Source organism: Mytilus californianus, unplaced genomic scaffold (assembly GCF_021869535.1).
Source record: "Mytilus californianus isolate M0D057914Y unplaced genomic scaffold, xbMytCali1.0.p SCAF_12, whole genome shotgun sequence".
Lineage (NCBI taxonomy): Eukaryota > Metazoa > Mollusca > Bivalvia > Mytilida > Mytilidae > Mytilus > Mytilus californianus.
In genome coordinates this window covers 64,435,500-64,463,343 of record NW_026262604.1, presented here as the reverse complement: position 1 = coordinate 64,463,343, position 27,844 = coordinate 64,435,500, and the positions used below count along the sequence as shown (strand labels likewise).

The window sequence follows — 27,844 nt, the reverse complement described above, 5'->3', positions numbered from 1 at the left end:
GATTCAAGTTGTTTTGTATACTACTTGTAAGTACGTGTCATCTATTTGCGCTCATATATTTGATGTCAGGGATTAGAAGTTAGCTTTTGTGTTCTAGTTAAAGTTAGTACTTGATTTTATTTGAAATCACATAAACAGTCAATGCATGTATTTGATTGGTATATTGTTAATTTCTGTGTAATTTGGTCTCTTGTATAGAAAGTTGTCGTATTGGCAATCATACCACATCTTCTTATTCTTATATACCTGGGGCCTGCTTATCGAAGCCGTCCTAGGATCTGTCTTAAGATCTCTCTTAGTAATAAATTAGGATAATGTTAGGACCGACTTATGACATGTCTCAGCATGCCCATCGAAGCTATCTTGGGACTATCTTAGCTAGGATGTCCTAACCGCCGTAATGAACAAATAGAAATTCTAAAATTTTGAATGTTTAAGAATGCATTGAATTTCACCAGTAGTAAATAATTACAAGATTAAAAATTAGAAATATTATAAATATTATCATAAAGAAAAGAAATAATATGTATCTTATAATGGCACATTCACACTTTATGAAACAAAAACAAAAACAAGAAAAAAATGTAACAACGTTTTATATAATAATCGATGAAATTAGTTGTAAACAGCAGTAACAGTGAAAACTAATAAAAGACAATCGGTAACAATCATTATATATTTTTGAGTGAGTTTAATTCGAAATGTCACGGTTTTATACTTTACAGAGTTCAAAGGCCAATCTCGTACATCTTTCAAAAAAATATGGCATACATAAACTATTTCATTACGGATCTTATGTCCATTTCTTTTTTGTGTTTTATATATAAACGATGCCCCTCTGTTCTTATTTTCCACGTATAAAATAGGAATAGAGGGGTGTCATATATATATACTACTGTTTTTTGTAATATCTTTTGGTGAGAGCAAGAACACATTAAATAAGTGAAAATAGAAAAATATTTAGAAAAAGGGTGATCCATATATAGGTAGCGGTCGTATTTTTTTTACAAATTAACTATCATAAAATATATCCTAAAGTTAGTACCATCTTAAGACACCTATTTAGGTGTTCTAAAGTTAGAACGATTCCTATTACTTTTCCTAAGTTACGACATTTTTTATAAACGCACTTATGACAAAGATACGTCTTAAGATGATCTTAGGACATGTCCTAGTCCTACGAGTGCTTCGATAAACAGGCCCCTGTTATTCTAAGTCAGGTTTTGATGTGATCTTGTTATTTTGAAAATTGTAGTTCGAATGCAATAGAAGGGATAAGTTGTATCAAATTCAGGTCACAAAAATACTACTGCCAACATACAACAGAAAGCAAACAAACAACGCCTTAATCATGTTTCTTATCGCAAAATTACAGCGATGTTTTCAAGAAGTTTGTAAATAGCACTGAGAGTACAAGTGGGAATTCAACTTTCATAGTTTTGATTAACCGGACATGGAACTTGTACAAGGTTAATTTGACAATATAATTATGTATAACACTCAGAAACGTGTCCGATTCCCCCAAATGTGTCCATATTACGTAATTGAATTGCAAAACACGTCTAGGTGCTACAGAGCACCACATCGTGTCCATGTTTTGGAAAGCCCGAACGTGACTATTCCCCAAAACGAGTTTATATAAAGCCTAAACGTCTCACGTTTATGAACGTCCAAACCACAGGCACTTGACTCCGACAAAAATTCCTATTTACCTAGTATAAAGGTAAATAGGAATTTTGTTTTCTGAGACAAGTGCCTGTAGTTCAGGTAGATAGGAAAAACAATTTCGGAGACAAGTGCCTGTGGTCCAAACTTGTCCATATATTAAGTGCCCTTTTAATTAAATTTATTGTTTTGCCTTCAAAATAAATAACATGTCCACCAATATTAGATATATAATTTGGTTAAACAACAAATGTATTGCTCTTTCAGTTATGTATACTCTTTTTACTCTTTCATCTATTGTCTTACCTCCAAGTGTGACTGGAAAATATAGAAATATGGTCACTTAGGTCGTCCTCCGACCGACAGTAAAATCCTGCCAAAATGGGCGTCCGTTTGGCTGTGCGGGATGTAAAAGTACGCAGCCATGTCTGGTCAGAAATGGGGTTGTTAAATCCGAAACTTCGTGTATGGAAAGTGCCCTTCTGATAGACCTATTTGTGGTTTTTATTGTTAATATGTTCTCGTCCCATATATGCATGACATATTTGCCACTGCACGTTAACCAATTATTGTCATAAATATGCATGAAATAATTACCACAATACGTTAAGCAAGCTACAATCATGTAATCCATTTTTTTTTCTGTTAGTCGAATGTTACCTCTTTCAAAATTGATTTATCGTAATGTGACAGTAAAAAAAAATGATGCACATTTAAAATGACTTGCGTTCACATCATACGGTTTATAACGTATTTTATCGATACCTTTAGGTACTTAACGATTATGAATTATAAGGTTGGTATCATGGATGCTAATAATACATGCTAATTTATCTTACCTCCTATACATTTCTAGGAATATGATTATTTAAAAGCAACCGCGTGGAGATCGTGTATACTTCATATAAGATTAGTAGGCGGGGCTTATTTCAATACAAGGTTAGTACTGGTGTTACGTGCCTTTATAATAACAACACGGTATTGAGGAAAAATCTGAAAAGTCTCAACAGACAAATAAATTGATGATAAACGATTGAAATAAATTCAGAAAACACATTTAAAGCTAACAAGTTGTTATTGTAGGCATTTGTTTTTGTATAGGCAAATGGAAGCAGGTTCTTAATACTAAGTATTGAAGACTATTTCACTTTGATAGGCCACTGGTTTAAATACCACATGTTAGATAGTTGGTAAGATATATTCGCTACACAGTGTGCTAGTGACCTAATACGATATATATGGGGTCAGTAAATTCCATATATATCGTATTAGGTCACTGGCACACTATGTAACTAATAATATTCCTCTTGTGTATGTCTCTTTAGTGATACTCGAACAAAGCATATTTTAAAACTAAAAACTTAATATCAGTACATACTTTGAAGCACCGATTAAAAAAAAACGTTTGAAAGTGGGCACGTTTTTGGCGATTTGGGATTTTTAGGACACGTTTAAGCGAAAAAGACACGTTTGGGAGAATCGGACACGTTTTGGGGGTTGGACATTTTGAGAGTGTTACATGTGTATTAATACATATGCATGTACATAGCTTGGTTGCGTGTTCGTTGTTCAGTGGCAAATATTCCATGCATGCTCAGGACGAGAAAAAAATTAAAATGCACACAATAGGTAGATCCGTGGATGGAGGGTAAGACATTTGGACTGCCACTGCCATGGAAAATGAGGTGAAATTGCGACCAGTTCTTATTCTATATTTGCATAATGTCTTGGTGTATCTCAAATGAATGTTTACCCTTTTCTTCTCTTTCATCTACTCGGAAAGAATATTTATCGAATAGCAAGGGTTTTTTTTCATTTGTTTGTCGCAGAGATAGACATCTCTAGCTTCAATATCAATTCTCATATTGTCATTCGGTTTAAAAAAGAAGAATCTATATATAATCCTTGACAATATTTATTAAAAAGTTCTACGATTGTTAAATCATTTTTTTAATAGAAACTTTAATTAATCCGCGGAAATGTAGTAGTTTTTCAACATGTAAATATCGCTCAAACGTAAAGCGTTTTATCGTGCAAATGTGGATTTTTTTTCTCGCAAACGCAGGACAAATACGCGCAAATGAAGGTAACAGTAGTATACCGCTGTTAAAACGTTACACACCGGATGATACATCCCCAAAAGAACCATTGGCGCAAACGGACTACTGCCATGTAGAGGATACAAGCCAGTAATAAGAATAATAAGTATGTAATGGTCAGCCGAACAAATATTATATACTAGTACTCTCCCGTTCACCATACAAAGTCAGCATTTTTCATAAATCCTATGTTAATCTAGCTTTCCAATCTGTTTAATTAAGGTCTTTCCTTTTTCAAAAGGGAAAGACCTTACTGTATTTCTTCTGTTTATTATTATTCTTTTTCCGCCAAACTTTGACGAAGTTAGCAGCCTTAACCGTAAGACGTGTCGCTTTCAGGTTCACACTTTGTATCGGTGTCATAAATACCTATCCGGAACTCACCCTGTGAGTCGAAAAATTTTGTCGGTTCGGAGTAATCCCTCCGAAACCTAAAAACCTTGTTATCATTTAAACACCGTATTCGTAATAGGTGGAAAAAAACCGAAGGGTGAAATTTGTTCAGGACTAGACCCCGGTTCTTCGTTACATTTGGATTGAAAAGATTCAACGACTCATTGATAAAGTTATGCCCCTATGAAAATTAACGGCAGTCGGTTGGCCCCCAAAACTCAGAAACCATAAGTCGTAGACACCTAGGATCTTCACCAATCAATCAATTGATGGGACTCTGAAAAATATCTCAAGGTCAAATTTGTATGTTGACCTTGACCTTTGACCTAACACCTTGTTATGGGATAATCTCAGAAACCATTATACTTACAGAAGTTTTGAATAGTGGGAAATGTTTGGGTTATTAAGGCGCAACTTCGTTACATTTTGACCGAAAAGATTTGACCTTTCTATAAGGGGCATAAACCCTAATTTATGATTCTAAAAAGACAAAAACAGCTTTTACTGTTAAACTAAAGGTCCTAGACCCATGGGGTCTTCAACAATGACATTTGGGACCAATGACCTTGACAAAGGTCACAAGGTCAAAGGTCAAGGTCATGTCCCATATAGCGAATTATGTGTTTTTGACCTTATTTAAAGGATTTTTAGTGTGTTTTAAAGCTTTTTAAGGTTGACCTTGACCTTTGACCTTACAACTTTTTATTGGATATCTCAAAAACGACTATACTTACAGAAATCGTAAATAGTGAAAAATGTAAAGGTGACTAAGGCACAACTTTTTACATTATGACCGAAGAGATTTGACATATCATTAAGGGGCATAACCCCCGTTAACGCTTTCTGAAAAGACAAAATTAGCTTTAAATCTTGAACTAAAGGTCCTAGACCCATGAGGTCTTTTATAATGACATTGTGGACCAATGACCTTCACAAAAGTCACAAGGTCAAAAGTCAAGGTCATGTCCTAAATAGCGAATTTGTTGTTTTTTGTCATATTTTAACGGTTTTATGTGTGTTTGAGAGCTTTTCAATGCATTTTACGTCTATTGGAACATGTATTTTACATTACGAAAAGGAAAGACCTCTCAATTGTTCAAGAACAATTGATATTTTAATTATTATTATTCTTTTTCCGTCAAACTTTGACGAAGTAAGCAGCCTTAACTGTAAGACGTGTCGCTTTCATGTTTACACTTTGTATCGGTGTCATGAATACCTATCCGGAACTCACCCTGTGAGTCGAAAAATTTTGTCGGTTCGGAGTAATCCCTCCGAAACCTAAAAACCTTGTTATCGTTCCAACACCGTAACCGTAATAGGTAGAAAAAAACCCAATGGTGAAATTTGTTCAGGACCAGACCCCGGTTCTTCGTTATATTTGGATCGAAAGATTCAACGACTCATTGGTAGGGTTATGCCCCTATGAAAATTAACCGGTGTTGGTTGGCCACCAAAACTCAGAAACCGTAAGTCGTAGACACCTAGGATCTTCACCAATCATCATCGATTCATGTGACTTTGAAAATTTCTCAAGGTCAAATTGGTATGTTGACCTTGACCTTTGACATAACACCTTGTTATGGATAATCTCAGAAACCTTAATACTTACAGTAGTGATGAATAGTGGAAAATGTTTGGGTCATGAATGCGCAACTTCGTTACATTTTGACCGAAGAGATTTGACCTTTCTGTAAGGGGCATAACCCCTGTTTTAGGTTTCTGAAAAGACAAAATCAGCTTTTACTTTATAACCAAAGGTCCTAGACCCATGGGGCCTTCAGCAATGACATTGGTGACTAATGACTTTGACAAAGGTCACACGGTCAAAGGTCAAGGTCATGTCTAAAATAGCGAATTATGTGTTTCTGACCTTATTTAAAGGATTTTTAGTGTGTTTTAAAGGTTTTTAAGGTTGACCTTGACCTTTGACCTTTCAACTTTTTAGTCAAAAACGGTTAATCTTACAGAATTAGTAAACAGTGAAAAATGTTTAGGTGACTGAGGCACAACTTTTTTTATATTTTGACCGAAGAGATTTGACATATTTTTAAGGGGCATAACCCCCATTAACGGTTTCTGAAAAGGTAAAGTTAGTTTTAACTCTTGAACCAAAGTTCCTAGACCCATGAAGTCTTTTACAATGACATTGTGAACCGATGACCTTCACAAAGGTCACAAGGTCAAAAGTCAAGGTCATCTCCTAAAAAGCGAATTTGTTGATTTTTATCATATTTACAGTTTTTTGTGTGTTTTAGAACTTTTCAATACATTCTACGTCTATTGGAACATGTATTTTACATTACAAAAGGAAAGACCTCTCAATTGTTCAAGAACAATTGACATTTTAATTCAAATATGTGCTGTGTATGCCATCTTTCTTACGTTTTACTAAAAAAGAGGAGGGGGGATTTCTCAGTATTCAATTTTGCATGTCTTCATTGTACTATTTAAAAAAGATATGAGTTTCTTTTAAATCCCCTGATGTCTTTTAACCGTAGATTTAAAAATGTTCAACACTGTAGCCCTTTACAACAGGCTTTAATCGAAGGGCACTATATGTATCTTCAATATAAAACCAAAATCAGTCATGAGGTAGCTGGACACATTACATTTTTAAATTAACTCTTTTTATTTGAAACTATTTAAATAGTAATGATTAATTAGATATAAGAAGATGTGGTATGAGTGCCGATGAGACAACTCACTATCCAAGTCACAATTTATAAAAGTAAACGCATAGATTAAAGTAATGATTTTACATGATAAACTACACACCATTTTATAGTTGAATGCTATACATTCTATTACACAACTCAGTGACTTTTAACGATCGTGCGTCACATTGTTGTTATTATAATACAGGTGTATGCATTGTCTATTCTAAAATCAAGGTAAGACTAATTGTGGGGGTTTATTGTTTTTGAGAAATATCACAAAAACTTGTCATATACATGTATGACAAAATTATGGTAGCAGCAATTGTTTTTTTTTTTTTTTTTCATTTTTATTTTGGAAGTTTTAATTCCTAGATCGTATCATGACAGTGTAACCCTAGAATATATGAGATGATAACAGTTTAACCCTATAACGTGTTATGACATTGCAACTCTAGAACATATAAATACAGTTCTACCCTAGAACGTATCTTGACAGTGTAACCATAGAACATATAAATACAGTTCTACCCTAGAACATATCATTACAGTGTTTCCCAGAACATATCAATACAGTTATACCCTAGAACATATCATTACAGTGTTTCCCAGAACATGTCGATACAGTTCTACCTTAGAACATATTATTATAGTGTTTCCCAGAACATGTCAATACAGTTCTACCCTAGAACATATCATTACAGTTGTACCCTAAAACATATCATGACAGTGTAACCCTTGAACATATCATTACAGTTTTACAAAAGAACGTATCATGACAGTGTAACCCTAGAACAAGAACATATCATTACAGTTTTATACAAGAACATATCATTACAGTTTTATACTAGAACATATCATTACAGTTTTACACCAGAACGTACCATGACAGTGTAACCCTAGAAACATATCATTACCGTTTTACAATGGGACATATAGTCAGTTAGTTTAAAAAATATGTATTCAGATAAATCATCACATAACGATACGATACAATTGAAATAAATATTAAGGATTCAGAAACAAGAAAGTTTGCTTTTACAAATCTGTCTCCTTTTACACAAATAATACACTTATTGAACAATAAATAAATATAAATACTGGTATGCTCTGTAATAAATATATAAATATGAAAAAGGTAGAAAATACAATAGAGAAAAAAATAAAAAATAACATGAATTGTTGTAATGTATACAGTGTGAAATTCTTGGATTCCTATTGAATGATGAAGCAGTAACTTCAAGGGTTAAAACGTTTACTTTTGATAATATATTTCTGCACTAAGCTAAATAAATGACTGTTTTGCTCATCTGAGAGTACCGTTAATCCAAAAAGCTAAATTTTTGCGTCAACTTGGACAGGAAGAACTGAAACAGAAGCTAATAGTTCATGTCTTAAATTAGTGTATATGGGACAAGATAACAGGAAGTTAGAATTTGTTTCTACATCACCACAACGACAGCTTGAATAGTCTACTAAATTGCGAAGGAATTGGTGAGAATCCAACGAACTTGAATCCATTCTTAACCGAGCATGAAGAATTTGACCAAGACGATATCCTACATAATAATACATTGGGACCTTACTATTTTTGGTACGAATTTGTTTTTTGAATAATAGTATAGATTCACATTCTCTTATGTTTAAGTTAAGAGTGTTCCATAGTTTTGTTGTTGCTGGGATAATATATTCAGAATATAAACGGGTCCGTATGTTGACTTGTGTAATATTATTTCTTTGTCTTGTATAAGGATCATGTCTACTTCCTACTGAATCAGGCATTAAGTCTCTTAAATACTATGGAGTATTATTATTCAAAATTTTGTGATAAGGCTACACCAAATTAATTTCTAGTTCTTCGGACTATTTCCGTTAAAAAGGGAAGCGAGGAGCAAACTTTTTCATTTGTTTTTTTTTTTCCCCGAAATTTGAAATTTGGCAGGCGAAAGAATTTGTTACTAGCGAGCGATATAATGTTTGAAATATTTAAAAAAAAAAAATCTATGAAAAGAATTTTAAGCAATCGAGCGAATAGAAATTTACATAGATTTGGTGCTTGATAATTAAAATATATCTCATATCCTAGACTCCTAGTTCGTATATTATCCTACTGTGCCTCTCAATTTGTTCTCTTACACCCAGTTTAATCTTTTCACGATATTTCCAAGTATAAAATGGTTAACTTGTAGAAAAATCTACAATTTTGTGTAGTCTTATCAAATAACTATGATCCTGCTGAACATGAAAAAGTGCAACAGCTTTGAACAGGCATGCATTGCATCCATGTTTAATGTAAGTTATAATTAATGTATTGTATGTTGTTTTAAATGAACGTATGCAAAGCATAAAGACATGTATAAAGCTTGTATATACAACCATACATATTTGTTTATACAACAAGCTGACAATCAAATAAAGGACTGTCCTTTAAAAACAACACCAATTTATCCATTCAAATGAACCAGTCAGATGCTATATACTAACTTAACAAAATGAACATTTCAATACATTCAACTAAAGACATAGCTTCCCTGTAGAATTTAATGAAAATCAAATTTATATATCTATGCATGTTGATATTGCTCTATGCTGAAGGCCATACCGTTAACTAGTTGCAAACCTCAACAAATTTGGTCTCTGTTGGAAGGTTGTCTCATTGACAATCATACAAATTCTTAGTTTTAGAAGATTTTCTAAATTGTAAAGATGGATTAATGTGTTGGTGGCATAAGCCGGTTTTCTGCTATTTCGTTTGGTTGTTGTCTCTTTGACACATTCCCCATTTCCATTCTCATTTTTTTAATTACAACTTTGTAATGATACTAGCAAATATAAATAAAAGATTAAAACAAATCAAGGTAAACCTTTATTTTAAAACAGATAACAAAAATAGTTTCATTTGCAGTGCCATTTCAATTCATGAACCATCAGTTTTTGCCTTGGTTTCTCTTTTATTCTTATGCATGTTATATTGTCATAATTTAAATCTTTCAATTCGGTGGCGTCGTTGCTTTGTCATTTGATCTTGATAGGTATACCGTGAATTATTCAAGGATATTACTACACCAAGCGTGATTCAAGTAACTGAGTTACTCATTTAAGTTAGACTCTCCTTACAATATCGCTGAAAGTGTTAGCTGGTTCTCAGTCTGCTGTCTGAATCTTGGTGAAAATATCCGGAGGTAGTAGGTTCCAATCCTTAATTGTGGTTGGTATGAAGCAGGATTTTACTTTATCTGGTTTTGTTTGCAGTCTCAGGAAAAGTTGAACATAATGGCTATTAAAGCATGCTCTTGGTTGTCCTAGATGTGTTTTTTTTTCCAGTTAATCAGAGGGTAAATTGGTTTCATCGTGTATGCCATTGAAGAAGGGGATATTATCTGTTTTCGGTTCGACGATCTTTTAGGAATGGTAGTTGCAGCTGGTCTAAAAAATGCTGTCATATTGCCTGGGTCGTAATTGTAGTTTGGTGTATGAACGTTAGTGTCATAGTGATCTTGCACGGAGCACTTCCAACAAATCGGTAAAAGAATTGCCCAAGTCATATTCTACTGATGTGTTTGCCTGCGTTACCACTGTAACTAAAAATAGTCCACGCTAAAAATGCTTATCATACTAAATTTGGCAATAATATTGTCAAAAAAACCAACGTTGTGAATGCTAGATCTAGATCGTTTTTATGTCAATTTCCGTCTCAGTATGGTGTTACTTACAAACGCACAACTGATTAAAATTTTGTTTCATAAATTTAGAGACGGACGCGCGTGGTTCCGTACTGGACCCGGGTTTTTATAAAAAGTACTTCTGGTCGACCTTTCACAAGCATCGGGAAATCCGACGAACGAGGTATTAATTTGACGTGGCCTAAAGAATTAATCTATGATTGCGTCGTCTATCAGATAATTTTTCCCATCGATTTTCCACATATTAATTAGTAATACTGGTAAGTTTAGTACTCCCGTGACGATACGGGCTACGTTAAGATGGATATTTTCAAGTTTAGTAATCAAATAAAGTCTGATTTTGATATAGTCAGTTATACCATAGATACTATGATGACGGTTCCACTCTACCTGATCTGTCTATGTATAACTGTTATATATGGTACTAGTAAATTGGTATAGGACTGTTTTGAACAGTTTCCTGACAGATTATTTCGACAGCTCTTAAGCGAGATTTGAACTGATTACAACTGTACAACATATCAAAAAAATGGTCGCAGTTGTTGAAGGCGTACAAACATATAGTATTGACTGGTGCCTTTTTTCATTTCAATATCGTCGATTTTACTTCGACATTTCGGATTGTATATATCACTATCACAAACATTAAAGGAAAAGATATGTATTTTGTGAAATTTTGTATTCATTCATTTTATTCTTACAGCAACATCTGAACAGATGATGGAAAACATCTTCACTGTCGGATTAGTGCCCATAGTCGTAATCTTCATAACTTACTTAATTTATAACCGGTTTCTGACATCAGGTGATACTCTTCCAGGACCAAAGGCATGGCCTTTTTTCGGAAATCTTATCATGGTTAGTAGAGCCAAAAACTTTTACCAGCTGACAAAAGAATTACAAAAGGAGTATGGAAACGTTTTCAGATTACAGTTGGGGCAGATAACTGTTGTATTTATTTCCGGAAATACGAATATATCCCAAATTATGGTTGATGATGGTGAAAACTCATCGCATAGACCAACCTGGATGTTTTGTCCAAGGCACATCTTCAGAGGCAAAGGTAAATTGAGCAATACGTTACTAAAGGCATATATATAATGTATACAGAAAGGAAAAAAAAAGCGGCGTGAAATATTCGTACGCTCCGTTGTGTATCAACTAAAATTCGGTACGTTGTAATTTTATATTGAGTGTACGTTTGTTCTTATCTTTAAAAGAATAAAAAGACAAATAAGCCAATTCAAAGTTAAAGTGCATCTTCTTTTCCATATGTCTTCGGTGGCCGAGAGTTTTAAGGAGTAAATCTACAACAATTTAAGCCTGTCGATACTTCATACTGTGAGTTCAAACACCGCATGAGGTGCATGTCTGGCTGCCTACTGCTAATATAATCTAGCTGCCACGATATTACCAAGCGTTTTGAAAAGTTGCGTTCAGCACAAACAATCAATCGCTTTTCCCACTGCTTGCAAGTATTTTGAGCAAATTCTTTGAAACTTCTTTTCTGTCTGGGACTACTCATATATTTAGCAACTTGTATTTGTTGTCTATGAGAAAAGGTGCGGAATGTTTTAAACTTCTCCCAACTAGTTTAAGATATTGGACTTACATGATTTTACACAAAAATATACAATTATGTTTTATTGTCAGAGTAGCGATTTTATTTTTTTTCACTCGTTACAAATGTAAATACTTTTGTATTGAGAGCGTGTATAGCTATGAATAAACCAGGAACGATTTCTTTATTTACGGCTGTAAAAGGAAGTCAGTAAGGGGTAGGGTTGAACTTACATTTGTATGTACATTTCTCTAATTCTTAGCTGATTTATCCTTTTCCTGACCTGTTGATTATTTGTATTTATCAACGTGTGGCTCGTTTGATCTCAGTTATTCATTGGTAAAAATTCGATTATGACGTCAAATTTTCTTGTTTTCCTCTGAGGATTCTATTGTGACGTCATGCAAAGGGCAACCATGCCTGATGACGTCAAATTTTCTTGTTTTCCTCTGAAGATTCTATTGTGACGTCATGAAAAAAGGCGACCATGCCTGATGACGTCACATGAAAAGAACACTTCTATTTGCAGATCAATCGAAAAGAAGGAATAAGATTGCCTGCAAATCGTCTAAAAATCATTAGAGAAACATATTCCACGTCCACCACATCTCGTGCAATACAATAATTATCAACTCTCGGCAAGTAAATTTTATAAATATTTGAAACGCTCGGCAAGCCTCGCGTTTTAAATTCGAAAATTTGACTGTCTCAAGTGGATAAATGTCGTATTACACTCACTGCAGTGGTAGAATCTATATGTACCTCATTTTTTTTTTTATCCAAATTATACCTCAATAGTCATTGACATTTCACGACGGATAAAAAATAAGGATTAAATTGACCACAGTAAAAAAAAATGAACTGTTAAATAGAGGACACTTACGTCAGACACCTGAGCCCAAAAAATAACAGCGGACGACCAATGGTATAGACAGCATGGTATGCTACTTGCAGAACATGTTGTGTGGTTAAATCAGCCTTGTGTATGCACTCACATGTCATACCATTGTTATTGTTATTGTGAAAACGTAACACAATAGTGATATCTATTCCAATGTTTTCGATAATGAATGATGTTTTTTTTTCTCCATTTTTCTCAATTTTATATCATGTTTCTACATAGGTATTGTATGGGCAAATGGACATCAGTGGCTCGAACTCAACAAACTAATACTTCAAGGTCAACATAAGACAAACGTCATAGAGAACATGCAACAACAGCTAGCTCTAGAGGTCAACAAACTTTGTCAATGTTTCAGTGCTAATGAAGCCACGGATCCGTTAGACCATTTCTTTAACAGTACACTAAATATAATGTCGGTCGTAGCATTCGGAAAAAGGTAAATATATTGTAGAATATGTTATAACAGACATCCTGATAAGCAACATATATTTTTTTATTTTTTCGTACTGGAACAGGAAAATGTGTACTCAGATTGGTACAGTACGCACAATTTCGGTGGTGGGGCGAAGGGACCCTCTCTTTTGTCTTCCCTTGTACACTTTGTTCTAATTTACATATTAACATACACGAGGCTGTCGTAATGAAAGGATTTCTTTTTAGTTAAGTTTTTGTCTCTCAAACGAAGGTTTTTAAATAAAACATGTACACAAAATACGGCATTCAGTGCATACGTTGTTTAGCACATGCTATAGTTATTGACCAAGCAAGTCGGTATATATCATTTAATCTACACGGCTGGGGTGACCCTAATTAACCCGAACGACGTAGGAGTTCGGGTTAAAGGGTCATCCCGACCGTGCAAACTAAATGATATATACCGATTTGATTGGCCAATAACTGTTTAAACACATGACGCCATCAATTTACGTGAACATTTTGGAAATATGCGGACGATATTCCGCAATCCACGGCTCCTAGGAAAGTTTCTTGTAGGATAAAGAAAGGGGGAAATACGCTTTTTTGTAGTTAAAATTTGGTAAGTATTAAATTATTAACTTTTTCATATTTAGGCTTCTTCCTAAATTGTGAAACAAATGTTACATTATTTGGAGAATTGTGATTTAATGGTAGAATATTTTTTTATCGTTTCTGTTAAATTTATTCACCATTTTTTATATAAATTAGTGACGAATTAAAAATTGACATAATGTGTAGACACTTATCTATTGTTGAAAACTATACTGTATGTTGCCTTCTAGATGTCCTTAGTTTGTTTTTGTCGTTTTGTTGCTGTCTTATTGGCCCATAACCTACATCTCCTACAGTTTAAGTTCCGTTTGGTGTACTTTTAAATTGATGTATTAAAAATCATAACTAAAAAATGAAATTACAAAAAAATAATTATTATCTGGTTTGACTGTGAAACACTGATTTCAGATTTACATTGTACACAAAATATTATAAAATGTTTTATGTCCCACCCTTTGATTGGAAAACATATCATGTTTTAGCATAAAATCGTCAAAAATTGTTTTTAGTCTCGCTACAGGGTGATATTTTAATTTTTTTTTCATTTTTATGGAATTACACCCCTTTCAAAATCCAGGGTCCGTCCCTAAAGGTAAGAATACTTTTGAACTGTGCAGTATATCTGAGGTAGTTAATGCACACCTTTGCTGTGCATTATCCAGATTATAGCACAGTAAGAACAAAGATATTTTACCCACGTCATGTGTTAAAAGAAACATAAGGATACTTGACACAGATTTATTACTGTTCGTACCGTACACCTGTGCACAAACAGCAAAGGGCTATTAACATGCGCACAGGGGCCATTACCTTGTTTCTTTGCCCTTGGATACTTTGGTATATTTTACATACAAGCATACACAAACGCTGGGACATTTTCTAGAGAACTTGTACAAAACAATTTAAAGAGTTACCGAAAGATTGACCGAATATGTGCTGCTCACTATCCAAAACGCCAACAATAGCTCCAACCATTTGAAGAGCAGAGCACTTTAGGCATAAGATCACATAGCGAGTAAATACGTAAGCATACGAATATTTACGAGTAAACTATCAATTTAACACCAAAGTATAGTGCTGAATACGTCACCGATTTGAATAAAACTGTGCATCTGTCATTGTTTTACGCCGTAATCCGTGCTTCATTCTGAAATAAGAATGAGTATGTTATTTGCAATTTGTTGGTATATGGTACACTGATGAGTTGCGTGTTGCAAAGCGAGAACGCCGCAAAGCTGAGCGACAAATGCGAAAAACAAAGCTTGAAGTTCATAAACAGATTTATAAAGAACATTGTTCCAGAACAAGTAAACTGCTCTTCAAATGCAAGACGGACTATTATTCAAATAAAATTTCGGAAGTTGGACACGATCAAAAGAAACTGCTAAAACTCACAAATGGCCTAATGGGAAACACAAACCAGGTGATTTTGCCATCACACCACAGTGAAATTGAACTATCAAATAGATTCGGCAATTCTTTCCTTGGAAAAATCGAAACAATAAGGACCAATCTATGTTTAGTGAATGAATCGTCTGCCTATGATAATGAAGAATTCAAATACGATTTAAAATTCAAAGGCCAACCACTCACCTTCTTTACACCAGCATCTGTAGAGGAAGTACGTAAAATTATTTTGAAAGCTCCAACCAAATCATGCGAATTAGATCCTCTTCCGACAAATATATTAAAACCGTGTCTAAACAGTTTAGCTACCGTCATCACCAAGATAGTGAACTTGTCACTGGAACAGTGTTGTGTACCATCATCTTTCAAGGAGGCAGTTGTCCGACCACTCTTGAAAAAGGTTGGTCTAGACAAAGAGATATTGAAAAATTATCGACCAGTCTTTAATCTTCCGTTCGTATCCAAAGTGGTCGAAAAAGTCGTCGAGACTCGCCTTGAAAACCATCATACGTCAAACTCTCTTCACGACAATGTACAATCAGCCTATCGTGCGTGTCATTCGACCGAGACAGCATTACTTCGTGTGCATCATGACATCACTGTTGCACTTGATAACGACTGTTGTGCCGTTTTACTCATGCTAGACCTATCGGCTGCTTTCGAGGTTATCGATCATCCTATTCTCATAAAGCGGATGGAATACTCTTGTGGGATAACCAGTACAGCACTTACATGTAGTTGGTTGAAGTCATATCTCGAGATGAGGACTCAGCGAATCGCTATTGGTTCTGTTCTTTCTGATGAGATTCGTCTTCTATTTGGTGTTCCTCAAGGATCGGTCTTGGGACCAAAACTTTATTGCATTTTCGCAAGACCAATTGGTGAAATATGTAAACGACATAATATGTGTTATCACTGTTATGCAGACGACACACAAGTTTATCTCGTGTTTAAACCACTTGATAATTGGACAAATATATCAAAGCGACTTGAGGCTTGCGTAGCTGACATCAGCAAGTGGATGTGCTCGAATCTGCTAAAATTAAACGAGGACAAAACTGAGCTTTTAGTGTTTGCTCCAAAAAACCGAGAAAAGAACCTCTCAGACTTGCATCTCAAGTTTGGTGGAAACGTTGTCAGTGATACTGAGTGCGTACAAAACCTAGGCATTTATTTTGAGAAAACTTTGGCAATGGACAAACAAATTAGCGCTGTTTCAAAATCATGTTTTCATCAGATAAGAAACATTGGACGAATTCGTCCATTTATTACCGAAGAAGCATGCAAAACATTAGTATGCTCCCTTGTAACCTCTCGTTTAGATTATGGGAACGCATTGCTGTATGGACTCCCATCAACTACTATTCAAAGATTACAGCGAGTTCAAAACACAGCAGCCAGGGTCATTACAAGGAGGAGGAAATACGACCACATAACGCCAATCCTTAAGTCTCTCAATTGGCTCCCCGTAACATACCGATGCCAATATAAACTCCTCGTCTATGTGTTCAAGGCTTTGCATGAGGAGGCACCGGTCTACCTACAAGAACTCGTTAATATATATAAACCAATGCGAACTCTCAGATCTGAAAATGCCATGATTTTAACAACACCACGTGTGAGAACTAAAACATATGGGGAAAGGAGATTCGACAAAGCAGCAGCCGTTCTATGGAATGATTTACCAAGTGATATACGGAACATCCATTCTGTGAACGCTTTTAAGAAACACCTGAAAACTCATTTATTCAGACATGCTTTTTCATAGTTCTTAAAATATTTTATATCGCTGTAATTTTTGAATTTTTAAGCAAATATTTTTTTTTTTAATTTTTAAGCAAATATTTTTTGAATTTTTTAAGCAAATATTTTTGATTTATTTTTATTTGTACGGGTTCAATGTCTCCTTTATTTTACCATGCCCATTTATATAAATTTTATTGTTGATCAGTAAATTTAATAGTATAGTTTTATATGCAATTTATTTTAAATATGTTTGTTTTAGGATCTCATAACATTGGCTTTCATATTTTATTGTTAATGCTTATATATGTGTGTGAATATGTTGTAAAGCGCTTAGAGTAATTTTTGATATTATATAATGCGCTGTTATAAATACTCTATAATAATAATAAACAATAATAAATATGTTCGTTTTGCTTTGTAAAGGAAACAAAACGACAGTGAGGTGAGATTTTGTTTGCTCCGTGTTGACGGTCTCACTGCGGCTTTGAGATGAAGAACAGCAATACAAGCGATGTGCCTTTTCTTTTTGTGTTTTTTGCTGTGCACATACTGATTTTTTGTCATGGATGGATACCCCATATCCTTTCTTTTCTATTATATTATATAAAGCGCCTATACAAATGTGTAAATTTAATCTATTTAATGTATTTTGCAGATTTGAATATAATGAACCAGATTTTACGATATTACGTACTAGAATTAAGTATATCTTCAAACATGGTCAAAGTTTGGGTAGAAAGGAAACTTTGTTTAGCTGGCTTGCTCTGTTTACAAAATCTCAGGTATTTATACGAATCTGTACCAGATATAGTTAGTTTTATTAAAAGATTTAAGAGCATACTGAATATCATGAACTAGTAATTTGCTTACACTAACAATAAATAATATGTTGATTGTATAAATACATACCGATACCGTACTACGGAGCCCTGTTGGTCTCACACAGATTATAAAGTGTCTTTTAAAGTCCTGCGCTGAAGATGTGTAAAGTCTAGCGCTGGAGATGTAAAGTCTAGCGCTAGAGATGTAAAGTCTAGCGCTGGAGATGTAAAGTCCAGCGCTGAAGATGTAAAGTCTAGCGCTGGAGATGTAAAGTCCAGCGCTGGAGATCTAAAGTATAGCGCTGGAGATGTAAAGTCAAGCGCTGAAGATGTAAAGTCTAGCGCTGGGGATGTAAAGTCTAGCGCTGGAGATGTGTAAAATCTAGCGCTGGAGATATGCAAAGTCTAGCGCTGGAGATATAAAGGCAAGCGCTGGAGATGTAAAATCAAGCGCTGGAGATGTAAAGTCTAGCGCTGAAGATGTAAAATCAAGCGCTGGAGATGTAAAGTCAAGCGCTGAAGATGTAAAGTCAAGCGCTGAAGATGTAAAGTCTAGCGCTGGAGATGTAAAGTCAAGCGCTGGAAATGTAAAGTCCAGCGCTGGAAATGTAAAGTCCAGCGCTGGAGATGTAAAGTCAAGCGCTCGAGATGTAAAATCAAGCGCTGGAGATGTAAAGTCCAGCGCTGGAAATGTAAAGTCCAGCGCTGGAGATGTAAAGTCAAGCGCTGGAGATGTAAAATCAAGCGCTGGAGATGTAAAGTCTAGCGCTGAAGATGTAAAGTCTAGCGCTGGAGATGTAAAGTCAAGCGCTGGAAATGTAAAGTCCAGCGCAGGAGATGTAAAGTCAAGCGCCGGAGATGTAAAGTCTAGCGCTGGAGATGTAAAATCAATCGAATTATACGAATTCCAAACAAAAAGAAATTAGACAATTCAGCAAAGAGTCAGAAACTCACTAAAATAAGTAAGAAAATACCAAAACGAGAATAAAAAAATTTATAGACGGAAGAAGAAATGAAGCACACTATGACCAGCAAACAACCATTAGATAGCTGATAGTGGGGGCATAAAGAACCCTCAGATAGCTGATAGTGAGCATAGAGAACCCTCAGATAGCTGATAGTGGGCATAAAGAACCCTCAGATAACTGATAGTGGGAATAACGAACCCCTAGATAGCTAATATTGGGCATAAGGAACCCTTAGCTAGCTGAAAATGGGCATAAAGAACCCTTAGATAGCTGATAGTGGACATAAAAGAACCATAGATAGCTGATAGTGGGCATAACGAACCATTAGATAGCTGATAGTGAATAGAATAGAATAAAGGTTGGCGACGTTGGCGACGTTGGCGAACAGTATTGATTTCATAAAGGTTGGCGACGTTGGCGACGTTGGCGAACAGTAATGATTTCGTAAATGTTGGCGACGTTGGCGAATAGTAATGATTTCGTAAATGTTGGCGACGTTGGCGACGTTGGCGAACAGTAATGATTTTGTAAATGTTTGCGACGTTGGCGACGTTGGCGAACATTCACACAATCCTGTACCAGAATGCAGCTTTCTAAAGGTTCGTTATGCCAACTATCAGCTATCTAAGGGTTCGTTATGCCCACTATCAGCTATCTGAGGGTTCGCTTTGCCCACTATCAGCTATCTGAGGGTGTTTTGTTCTTTGCTGCGTAATGACCACTATCAACTATCTAAGGGTTCTTTATGCCCACTATCAGCTATCTAATGGTTCGTTATGCCCACTATCAGCTATCTATGGGATTTTTATGTCCACTATCAGCTATCTAAGGGTTCTTTATGCCCATTTTCAGCTAGCTAAGGGTTCCTTATGCCCAATATTAGCTATCTAGGGGTTCGCTATGCCCACTATTAGCTATCTGAGGGTTCGTTATGCCCACTTTTAGCTATCTAGGGGTTCGTTATTCCCACTATCAGTTATCTGAGGGTTCTTTATGCCCACTATCAGCTATCTGAGGGTTCTCTATGCTCACTATCAGCTATCTGAGGGTTCTTTATGCCCCCACTATCAGCTATCTAATGGTTGTTTGCTGGTCATAGTGTGCTTCATTTCTTCTTCCGTCTATAAATTTTTTTATTCTCGTTTTGGTATTTTCTTACTTATTTTAGTGAGTTTCTGACTCTTTGCTGAATTTTCTAATTTCTTTTTGTTTGGAATTCGTATAATTCGATTGATTTTACATCTCCAGCGCTAGACTTTACATCTCCAGCGCTTGAATTTACATCTCCAGCGCTGGACTTTACATCTTCAGCGCTGGACTTTACATCTCCAGCGCTAGACTTTACATCTTCAGCGCTTGACTTTACATCTCCAGCGCTAGACTTTAGATCTCCAGCGCTGGACTTTACATCTCCAGCGCTAGACTTCACATCTTCAGCGCTGGACTTTACATCTCCAGCTCTAGACTTTACATCTCTAGCGCTAGACTTTACATCTCCAGCGCTAGACTTTACACATCTTCAGCGCAGGACTTTAAAAGACACTTTATAATCTGTGTGAGACCAACAGGGCTCCGTAGATACCTAAAGGCCGTTTTAAAGAAGACTTGCATACTTGGTATGATCATTTGTCGTCATACAAGTTTGACCAAATTGTACTGTCATTTCTTTTTGGCTATTTTCACAGGAGTTATTGGACTTTGACCTTATTCATATATCATTGTCAACGTAACTCCTCTTGAGTCTGTTTAACAGAAAGCTCTGTGTTTCTGTATTCTACATTGCTATGTGTTTCTTTATTCTACATTGGCTAGAGGTATAGGGGATGGTTGAGATCTCACAAAACATATTTAACCCCGCCGTATGTTTGCGTCTGTCTCAAGTCAGGAGCCTCTGGCCTTTGTTAGCCTTGTATGTTTGTTAATTTTAGTTCATTTATATGTTTTGGAGTTTAGTATGACGTCCATTTTCACTGAACTAGTACACAATTTTATTTGGGGCCAGCTGAGGACCACCTCCGGGTGCGGGATTTCTCGCTGCGTTGAAGACCCATTGGTGGCCTTCGGCTGTTGTCTGCTCTTTGGTCGGGTTGTTGTCTCTTTGACAAATTCCCCATTTCCATTCTCAATGTTATCTTATATTTAAAAGGTGTTGTTTGTGATAATGTGTAATTGACCAAAATGTACTGTCATATTGATTTTTACCATTTTGTATAAGAGTTCTTGGAACTTGTATTTTTTTTTACTATCCTATATCACAATGGCACTTTGAGAATTCAGCTCATGTGAAACTCCTTGACAGAAAGCTATCATACATGGTAGGATTGTATGGAATCATGTGTAACTGAATATATTGTACTTCAATTATAATACCACCATTTTATGGGGAAATGGGACTCGACCATGGTTTTACTTTTGTACCACAATTTCACCTTATTCTGCCTATCGAAAAACAGGAACAAAATACGCAAGCTCGGAATACACGTTAAAATGTTTTATATATATGTTTTCTATACTTTTATACTTTACACATAATTCTTTGCCTCATTTACGAAGCAGTGCGGAACATTTCGTTTCGGGGTAGCAATGATGTATCGATATTATAACAGATATATGATTTGTCATGATAATGGTGAGGGTATTGATGCATCATGCAATGTATTTATTAGTGCTGACAAAACAAGTCAATTTAAATTGAATTAAAAAGGAATTATAAAGGTCATGTTTAAAGAACAACATTTCTTGTTTTGGAGGGTCATGGGGAAGGTAATGAATTTACGAATGCCCATTTGTTCGTCTTCGAATAGTTCCTTTTGTTAGATGATTGAAATAATCATCAAATATAAAGACGTGGTATGCAAGACTTACTTCAATAATTATAAAAATATATGCAAGCATGCATACCTCAATTTATAAATCGTAAATAAACATTCAGAGTCTTGTATAGTCATATAGTTTGGGTTTTGCACATTGTTGAAGGCTGTATGCTGACCTTAAATTGCTTGAATCCGCTTTATCTTTGGTCTGTCTATTATGACAATTTAAGGTGCCTCCTCCATGAAAACATGTTCGGTCTCTTATGACAATTTAAGTTTCTTCCATCTCCTTGTTTACATGGCCAGTATCTTATCATAATTTAGGGTTCATCTTGCATGATCACATGTTCGGTCTCCTATGACAATTAAAGGTGATTACTACATTAGCGAATGAAGACCCTACATCAACTGTCAAGATGAAGAACAGGAATAAAAGCCCTGTTCATTGATAATTTTTTTAATTTTTTCTATGTATTGTGTGCGATTTTGTCCCATGTACATTTTCTCCATATCCTTTTATTTTTCTATTGATTCTAGAGTTTTTCTGTAGTCCTGTGTGGAGGCAGTAGAACGTTTCCCCGTGCTTGAGGTGTATGATTTTATAATATTACAGTTATGGTGTGCTTGTTCATGTGAGAACTTCTCATATTAATACACCGTCAAAATTTCATGTTTGGCTATTTGATATTTTCTTAATTTCTCCAAAATACTGGTCTGGTCTTCTGTTTTGTATATTGCCCTTTCATACTATTTTAAACTGCTAGGTGTTCTTACATATATTTCGATGTGCCCCGTGCTGTCTATCATTTATTGTTTAGTTTTATATGTATTGTCTATCATTTGTTGTTTCTAATTATTGTCTTTTGTTGGGCAATGTATGACAAATATATATTGAAAAACCTCGCCCGTAATTATAAATTATGTAATTCATTGTCCGCTCCCGACATGTGTATCTTCAAAGCATATTTTAGCGGCTATCGATGTCTTTCAAAATTACTGCACTTTTCTGGTATCCCTGGAGACTGGAGAACCGTCGTACACAAGCATCGCACAAGTTGGCACTCCGAGGCGGGTGGGGAGCAAGAAGGTGTACTGTGGTTTATTTTTATCAATAGTACCGCTTAAGTCGACACTAGGGGCCGTCTTGACCTTGTTGTAGGGTATGAATGATTCGTTCATTGTTCAAGACCCTACATCAACTGTCAAGATGAAGAACAGGAATAAAAGCCCTGTTTATTGATATTTTTTTCTTTTTTCAATGTATTGTGTGTGATTTGTCCCATGTACATTTACTACATATCCTTTTATTTTCTAATGATCCCATCTTCGGTCTCTTATCACAATTTAAGATGCATCCTGCATGACTTTAAGTTCTGTCTCTTATGACAACTGAAGATGCCAACTACGTGGTTACCTGTAATGTTCTAAAACTTGGACTTAATTCAATTGATGATGTTAGAGAAGGTTATAATCAACCAGTGATACGTATTTAAATTTATATTTTCAGGTCAGTGAGGTTATTGGAGAAATGGACAAACTACACGCATTCATTAAACAAAAACTAGAGAATCATATCACTGACCATAATTCACAGTTCCCACGTGATCTGTTGGATGTTTATTTGAATCTATCTGAATTAGAAAGAAAGGACAGTGCCTTATCAGGTGTGTGTTGTAATGCAACGGGATTTCGGGTGAAATATACAAGAAGCAAAAAGTGAAATAAGCTATCAAACCAATCACAAGGTCACCCCTTCAGTATTAAATAAGCCAATTCATATATGCACATACAATTGTTAATCGCAATTTTTCTAAACATTCAAGTTGTCAATGCATTTCAGGTAACAACGTATCCAAGGGACAATCGCCGGAATGTACAAAATCTCAATCGCTGAACGCACGACTATGATAGATGTATGATGTATGTACACAAACTCAATTGATAAAAATGCATTGCGATGTTCTTTTGCTGAACATTTATTAATCTGCACCACTGACATCAGATGTACAAGCTATGACAAAGATTATCAGTGATCGCTGACATAACCGACCAAAGAACAGGATCTGAAAAAACTTCTAAAGCACGGAATTTATTTTTCTTTTCCAGAAACTAATTTTTTCCAAGCTATCATTGATATGTATATAGCCGCATACGAGACGTACACAGGCACAACGATGGCATTGATGTTTTATCTGCTGAAATACCCGGATGTCCAGAAAAAATGCAGGGAGGAAATACATAGGGTAAATCCGATTGTCTATTAATTACAAGTGCATAGTTTGTGTACTGTATTGCAATTTAGTTTGTCACCTATTCGGGAAATTGTAACCCGTCGAATTCGACTTGTAACTGTGGTTTCAGGCTTTGTTTTTGTTTATACGCCCTTTTTATGTTTGTTCATTTGGTAGATAATCTCGGGAAATTGTAACACGTCGGATTCGACTTGTAACTGTGGTTTCAGGCTTTGTTTTTGTTTATACGCCCATTTTATGGTATGTTCATTTGGTAGATAATCTGCCCATACGTTTGACCGACTATATGTGTTTTAACACTGGTGACGACAACAAGAGTTGCACTTATCAATTTTCATAAAATTTAAACACACCATTAACATGATTAAGGTTTCTAAAAATCGCTCATGTTGCTATGGGACTTTATTCGTGATCCTCTGTCCTGGAAATGTATGACAAGGCAAAAATATTACGAACAAACTAGATATAATCGTTCACAACTTTGTCATTTGAACTTTTTGAATACTTTCAAATTGATAAGAAAGCCTTATTTATCACCTTATTTTCTAATCAGTATTATTGTACCAATTTCAACGTGCGGTTTGTATGAAATTGTATGTAAACTTATATTGGTACACTTAATACACATTACCTATACTGATGAACTTAAAGCGATAGAAAAAGCAAATACTGACTTTACTTGTTTGCAAACTTTTCATGTTTTTATTGTGTATGTTTAAGGTATGTAGAGGAAAACAAACAGTAACGATCGAAGACAGAGATAAACTACGTTACGTGGAATCAACTATTAAAGAAGTATTACGTATTGCTAAACCAGGTGACATTCTGACAATGTTGTAATTTCCCAAAGTATTTGTTATTCTAATTGCTAACAGAAGATACCTAGTTATTTTAACACTGATATCAACTTCCCACCTTTTGGCGCTAAAATATAATGTGTATGGTATGATTAGCGATGTACACCAAATCTTACATATTCAGAATCACTTAACCAATAAGATGATATAATTGACTTTTTCGACAATTGTGGATGCTTATCTGATATTTTTTTTTTATTAAAGTTATCACTGACAGCGCTGTAAAAACGACGCATTCAGTGTATCCGTTACAGTTGATTCAATGTGCTTTAATATACAATGTCTTGCGAAAACGACGCGTTCGATGTGGATAAATATGTATCTGCTATTGCTACTGTACCATGGGCCCTTATTATAATTCATGCTAGCTGGATTATTTTTTCTCTTTTCCTGATGTTTTTCCCTTCTTTTTTAGTTGTACTTGCCATATACAGAACCAACCCACGTGAAATAAAAGTAGAACAATATACTATTCCAGCTAAGTCTATCTTACTGTTTGATTTAAATGATCCACAGATCGACCCTAAACTATGGGATCGTCCTAATGAATTCGATCCTGACAGATGGACAACCCCACAGAAGAATGGATACCTTCCCTTTGGTATAGGTAAATGTAAAACAGACAAGCTTTGAAAAACATTTATTTTTTGGTACAGTAGTTTTTTGACAGTTTTCTATTTCGTACTGTATAAAATGAAGAAGATCTGGTACGATTGCCAATGGCATCAATTAAAGTGATTCAAGCAATTATAAGCCACCGTACGACCTTCAACTTTGAGAAAAAACATACATTGTTGGCTATAAACAGCCCTGACATATGACAAATGTAAATAAGAAAACAAACGATATAATTAAAAACAAAGCAATCTACGAACAAACAAAACAAACGTGAACAACAGACTTATGTCATTTTTGTGAGCACACAAAACTCCCCCTAACCTGGGACAGTTGTGTAACATCACAGTATAAGAACAAACTATAAACAGCTGTTGCAAGTTGGCTTAAATCAAACATCAGTACGAGGTACAAAGCAGCTTACATACAACTATAGGAATTAAGTATCAACAAAAGAGTATTCGCAATTACTAATTCTACAAAACTAAAGTATACATTCGTTCACATTCACCGCATTCAGATTGAAGACTTTATAAATTGCCTGCAAAACGCATGACCTTGTGTAATGCCAAAACATTAGGAAACTATAACGTCAGAATGAAGGATCATGAGTTTTCATAACTGTACATATATGTATTAGAAGATAACTTAATCAAATCATGGCATTTTTTAAAGATGTTTAATGTATTTTGTTTTTTGAAAAATAATAACTTGTATGATCATCAGATTTATCATTACGAATACAAAACAGTATATAGTGACACCAAATTTATCCTCGCCTCTCTTTTATGTTGCATGTGATAGGTGTACATTAATATTTGGAGTGAAAACAACGATGTTATATCACACTCTTTATTCACTCGTGTATGCTTGTGTGATTGATTGATTCGTATTTGATCCAAAGGGCATAACAACTGATGTTCACTATTGCTTTTACACTGTTAACGTCAATTGACACTCTTTTTTGATATTACCTAAGCTACAGGTATGATTTTAACATGGTTTTCAGACGACAAGATATTTATTGAAAGTAATTATGATAAAAATAATTATATCAACAATAAAACGATATGCCGTCTTTATAAATGATACATATTTAGGGTATCAAATATTATAGTATAGAGACAAATTTACGAAACGATAAACCTAGTTATTTTATTCAAATTGATCGTTTTTATTTTCTAATGATTAGCCTCTTGTAACCTTTGTTGGGGTAAAAAGAGGATATGTCAATAGTTTAAAATTTGCCGTTTTTTTCGGATATTCTAAGTTAATTCTATGAATGTAAAAGAGATGGCGAACGATATTATTCGAGTTAATAAAACGAAAACAAACTGACAAATTTCATGATGAAAAAGAAGGAAAGAAAAACAGACAAAAGACAAAAACAGTATACAGACTGAGAAATACGAACTCTACCAAAAACCTTATTTGATATTTCTTTTGTAAACGTTTCTAACCATTTTGTATATCCAGTATAGGCTTAAAGGTATGCGGTTGTTTTACAGGACCGAGACGATGTGTAGGTGCACCAACAGTCGAGTTGTCACTTTTCCTCATGATAACAAATATACTGAAGAAGTTTGAATTGATACCTGCAGATAAGAGAAACTTGCCTATGGAACGAGACTGGACTGGCATATCTCTTTTCCCTAAACCCTTCAAAATGTTTATGAAGCCTGTTGAATACTAACAATACACTTCAACTGAGTGTGCACATACTACAACATTTGTATTTAGCAACATAATTATACAATGTATATACTTCTATAATGTAAAGAAATCAATAAATATTTTTTACCTTCAGCAATCTTTCGTTGTCTCTTTTTATTAATTACCTAGTTAAACATGCCAAATATAATCGTGTGTATGTCTTTTCGGCTTTTCGACTTTCTTTCATATGTTATTCAGGAATCCGGGCACTTAAAAGCTGTTTCAAATAGTCCGTGTATATTTCCGTTTTGTTTTTGTTTTTCTTTCTAATATTAAAAAAAAATTCTGATTCAATATGGAAATAAGGAGATGGGCTCGAGAAACAGCCTAATTTATAACAAAATAACTTACAGAAAACATATATGACATATATGAATCAACGACAACCACTGAACGTCAGGCCCCTGACTTGGGACAGGCACATAAATGATATTGTGGGGATAAACATGTTTGTGTGCGATATAATGTTCCCCCTTAATTTGGACAGTGGTGTTACAGCACAAAATGTAGAGCTTAGTTTAAAAGGCCTTATTTTCATAGTCAATTTTTGACATTTTTTTGACAATTTTTGTAATCTTTTACAAAAATCATCTCTGAAACTACTGGGACAATTGAACTGAACTCGACCACAATTATCATTTAGGTATACAGTTAAAAAATG

General features: G+C 34.9%; 1 protein-coding gene across 3 annotated transcripts; it reads left to right on the top strand.

Moving 5' to 3' along the window:
• LOC127722189 (cytochrome P450 2J4-like) lies at positions 1-27,276 on the top strand. Of its 3 annotated transcripts, none has more exons than XM_052229088.1 (9): positions 1-102; positions 11,201-11,560; positions 13,182-13,398; positions 17,800-17,926; positions 23,254-23,410; positions 23,853-23,989; positions 24,719-24,815; positions 25,271-25,462; positions 26,979-27,276. In XM_052229088.1, the coding sequence occupies exons 2-9, from the start codon at positions 11,215-11,217 to the stop codon at positions 27,161-27,163; spliced, it is 1,458 nt and encodes a 485-aa protein (XP_052085048.1). In that variant the 5' UTR covers positions 1-102; positions 11,201-11,214; the 3' UTR covers positions 27,164-27,276. The 3 variants fall into 3 exon arrangements, with proteins under 3 accessions (XP_052085048.1, XP_052085045.1, XP_052085046.1); XM_052229085.1 differs by lacking the exon at positions 1-102 and adding an exon at positions 6,990-7,051; XM_052229086.1 differs by lacking the exon at positions 1-102 and adding an exon at positions 7,545-7,752.
• The last annotated feature ends 568 nt before the right edge of the window (positions 27,277-27,844 follow it).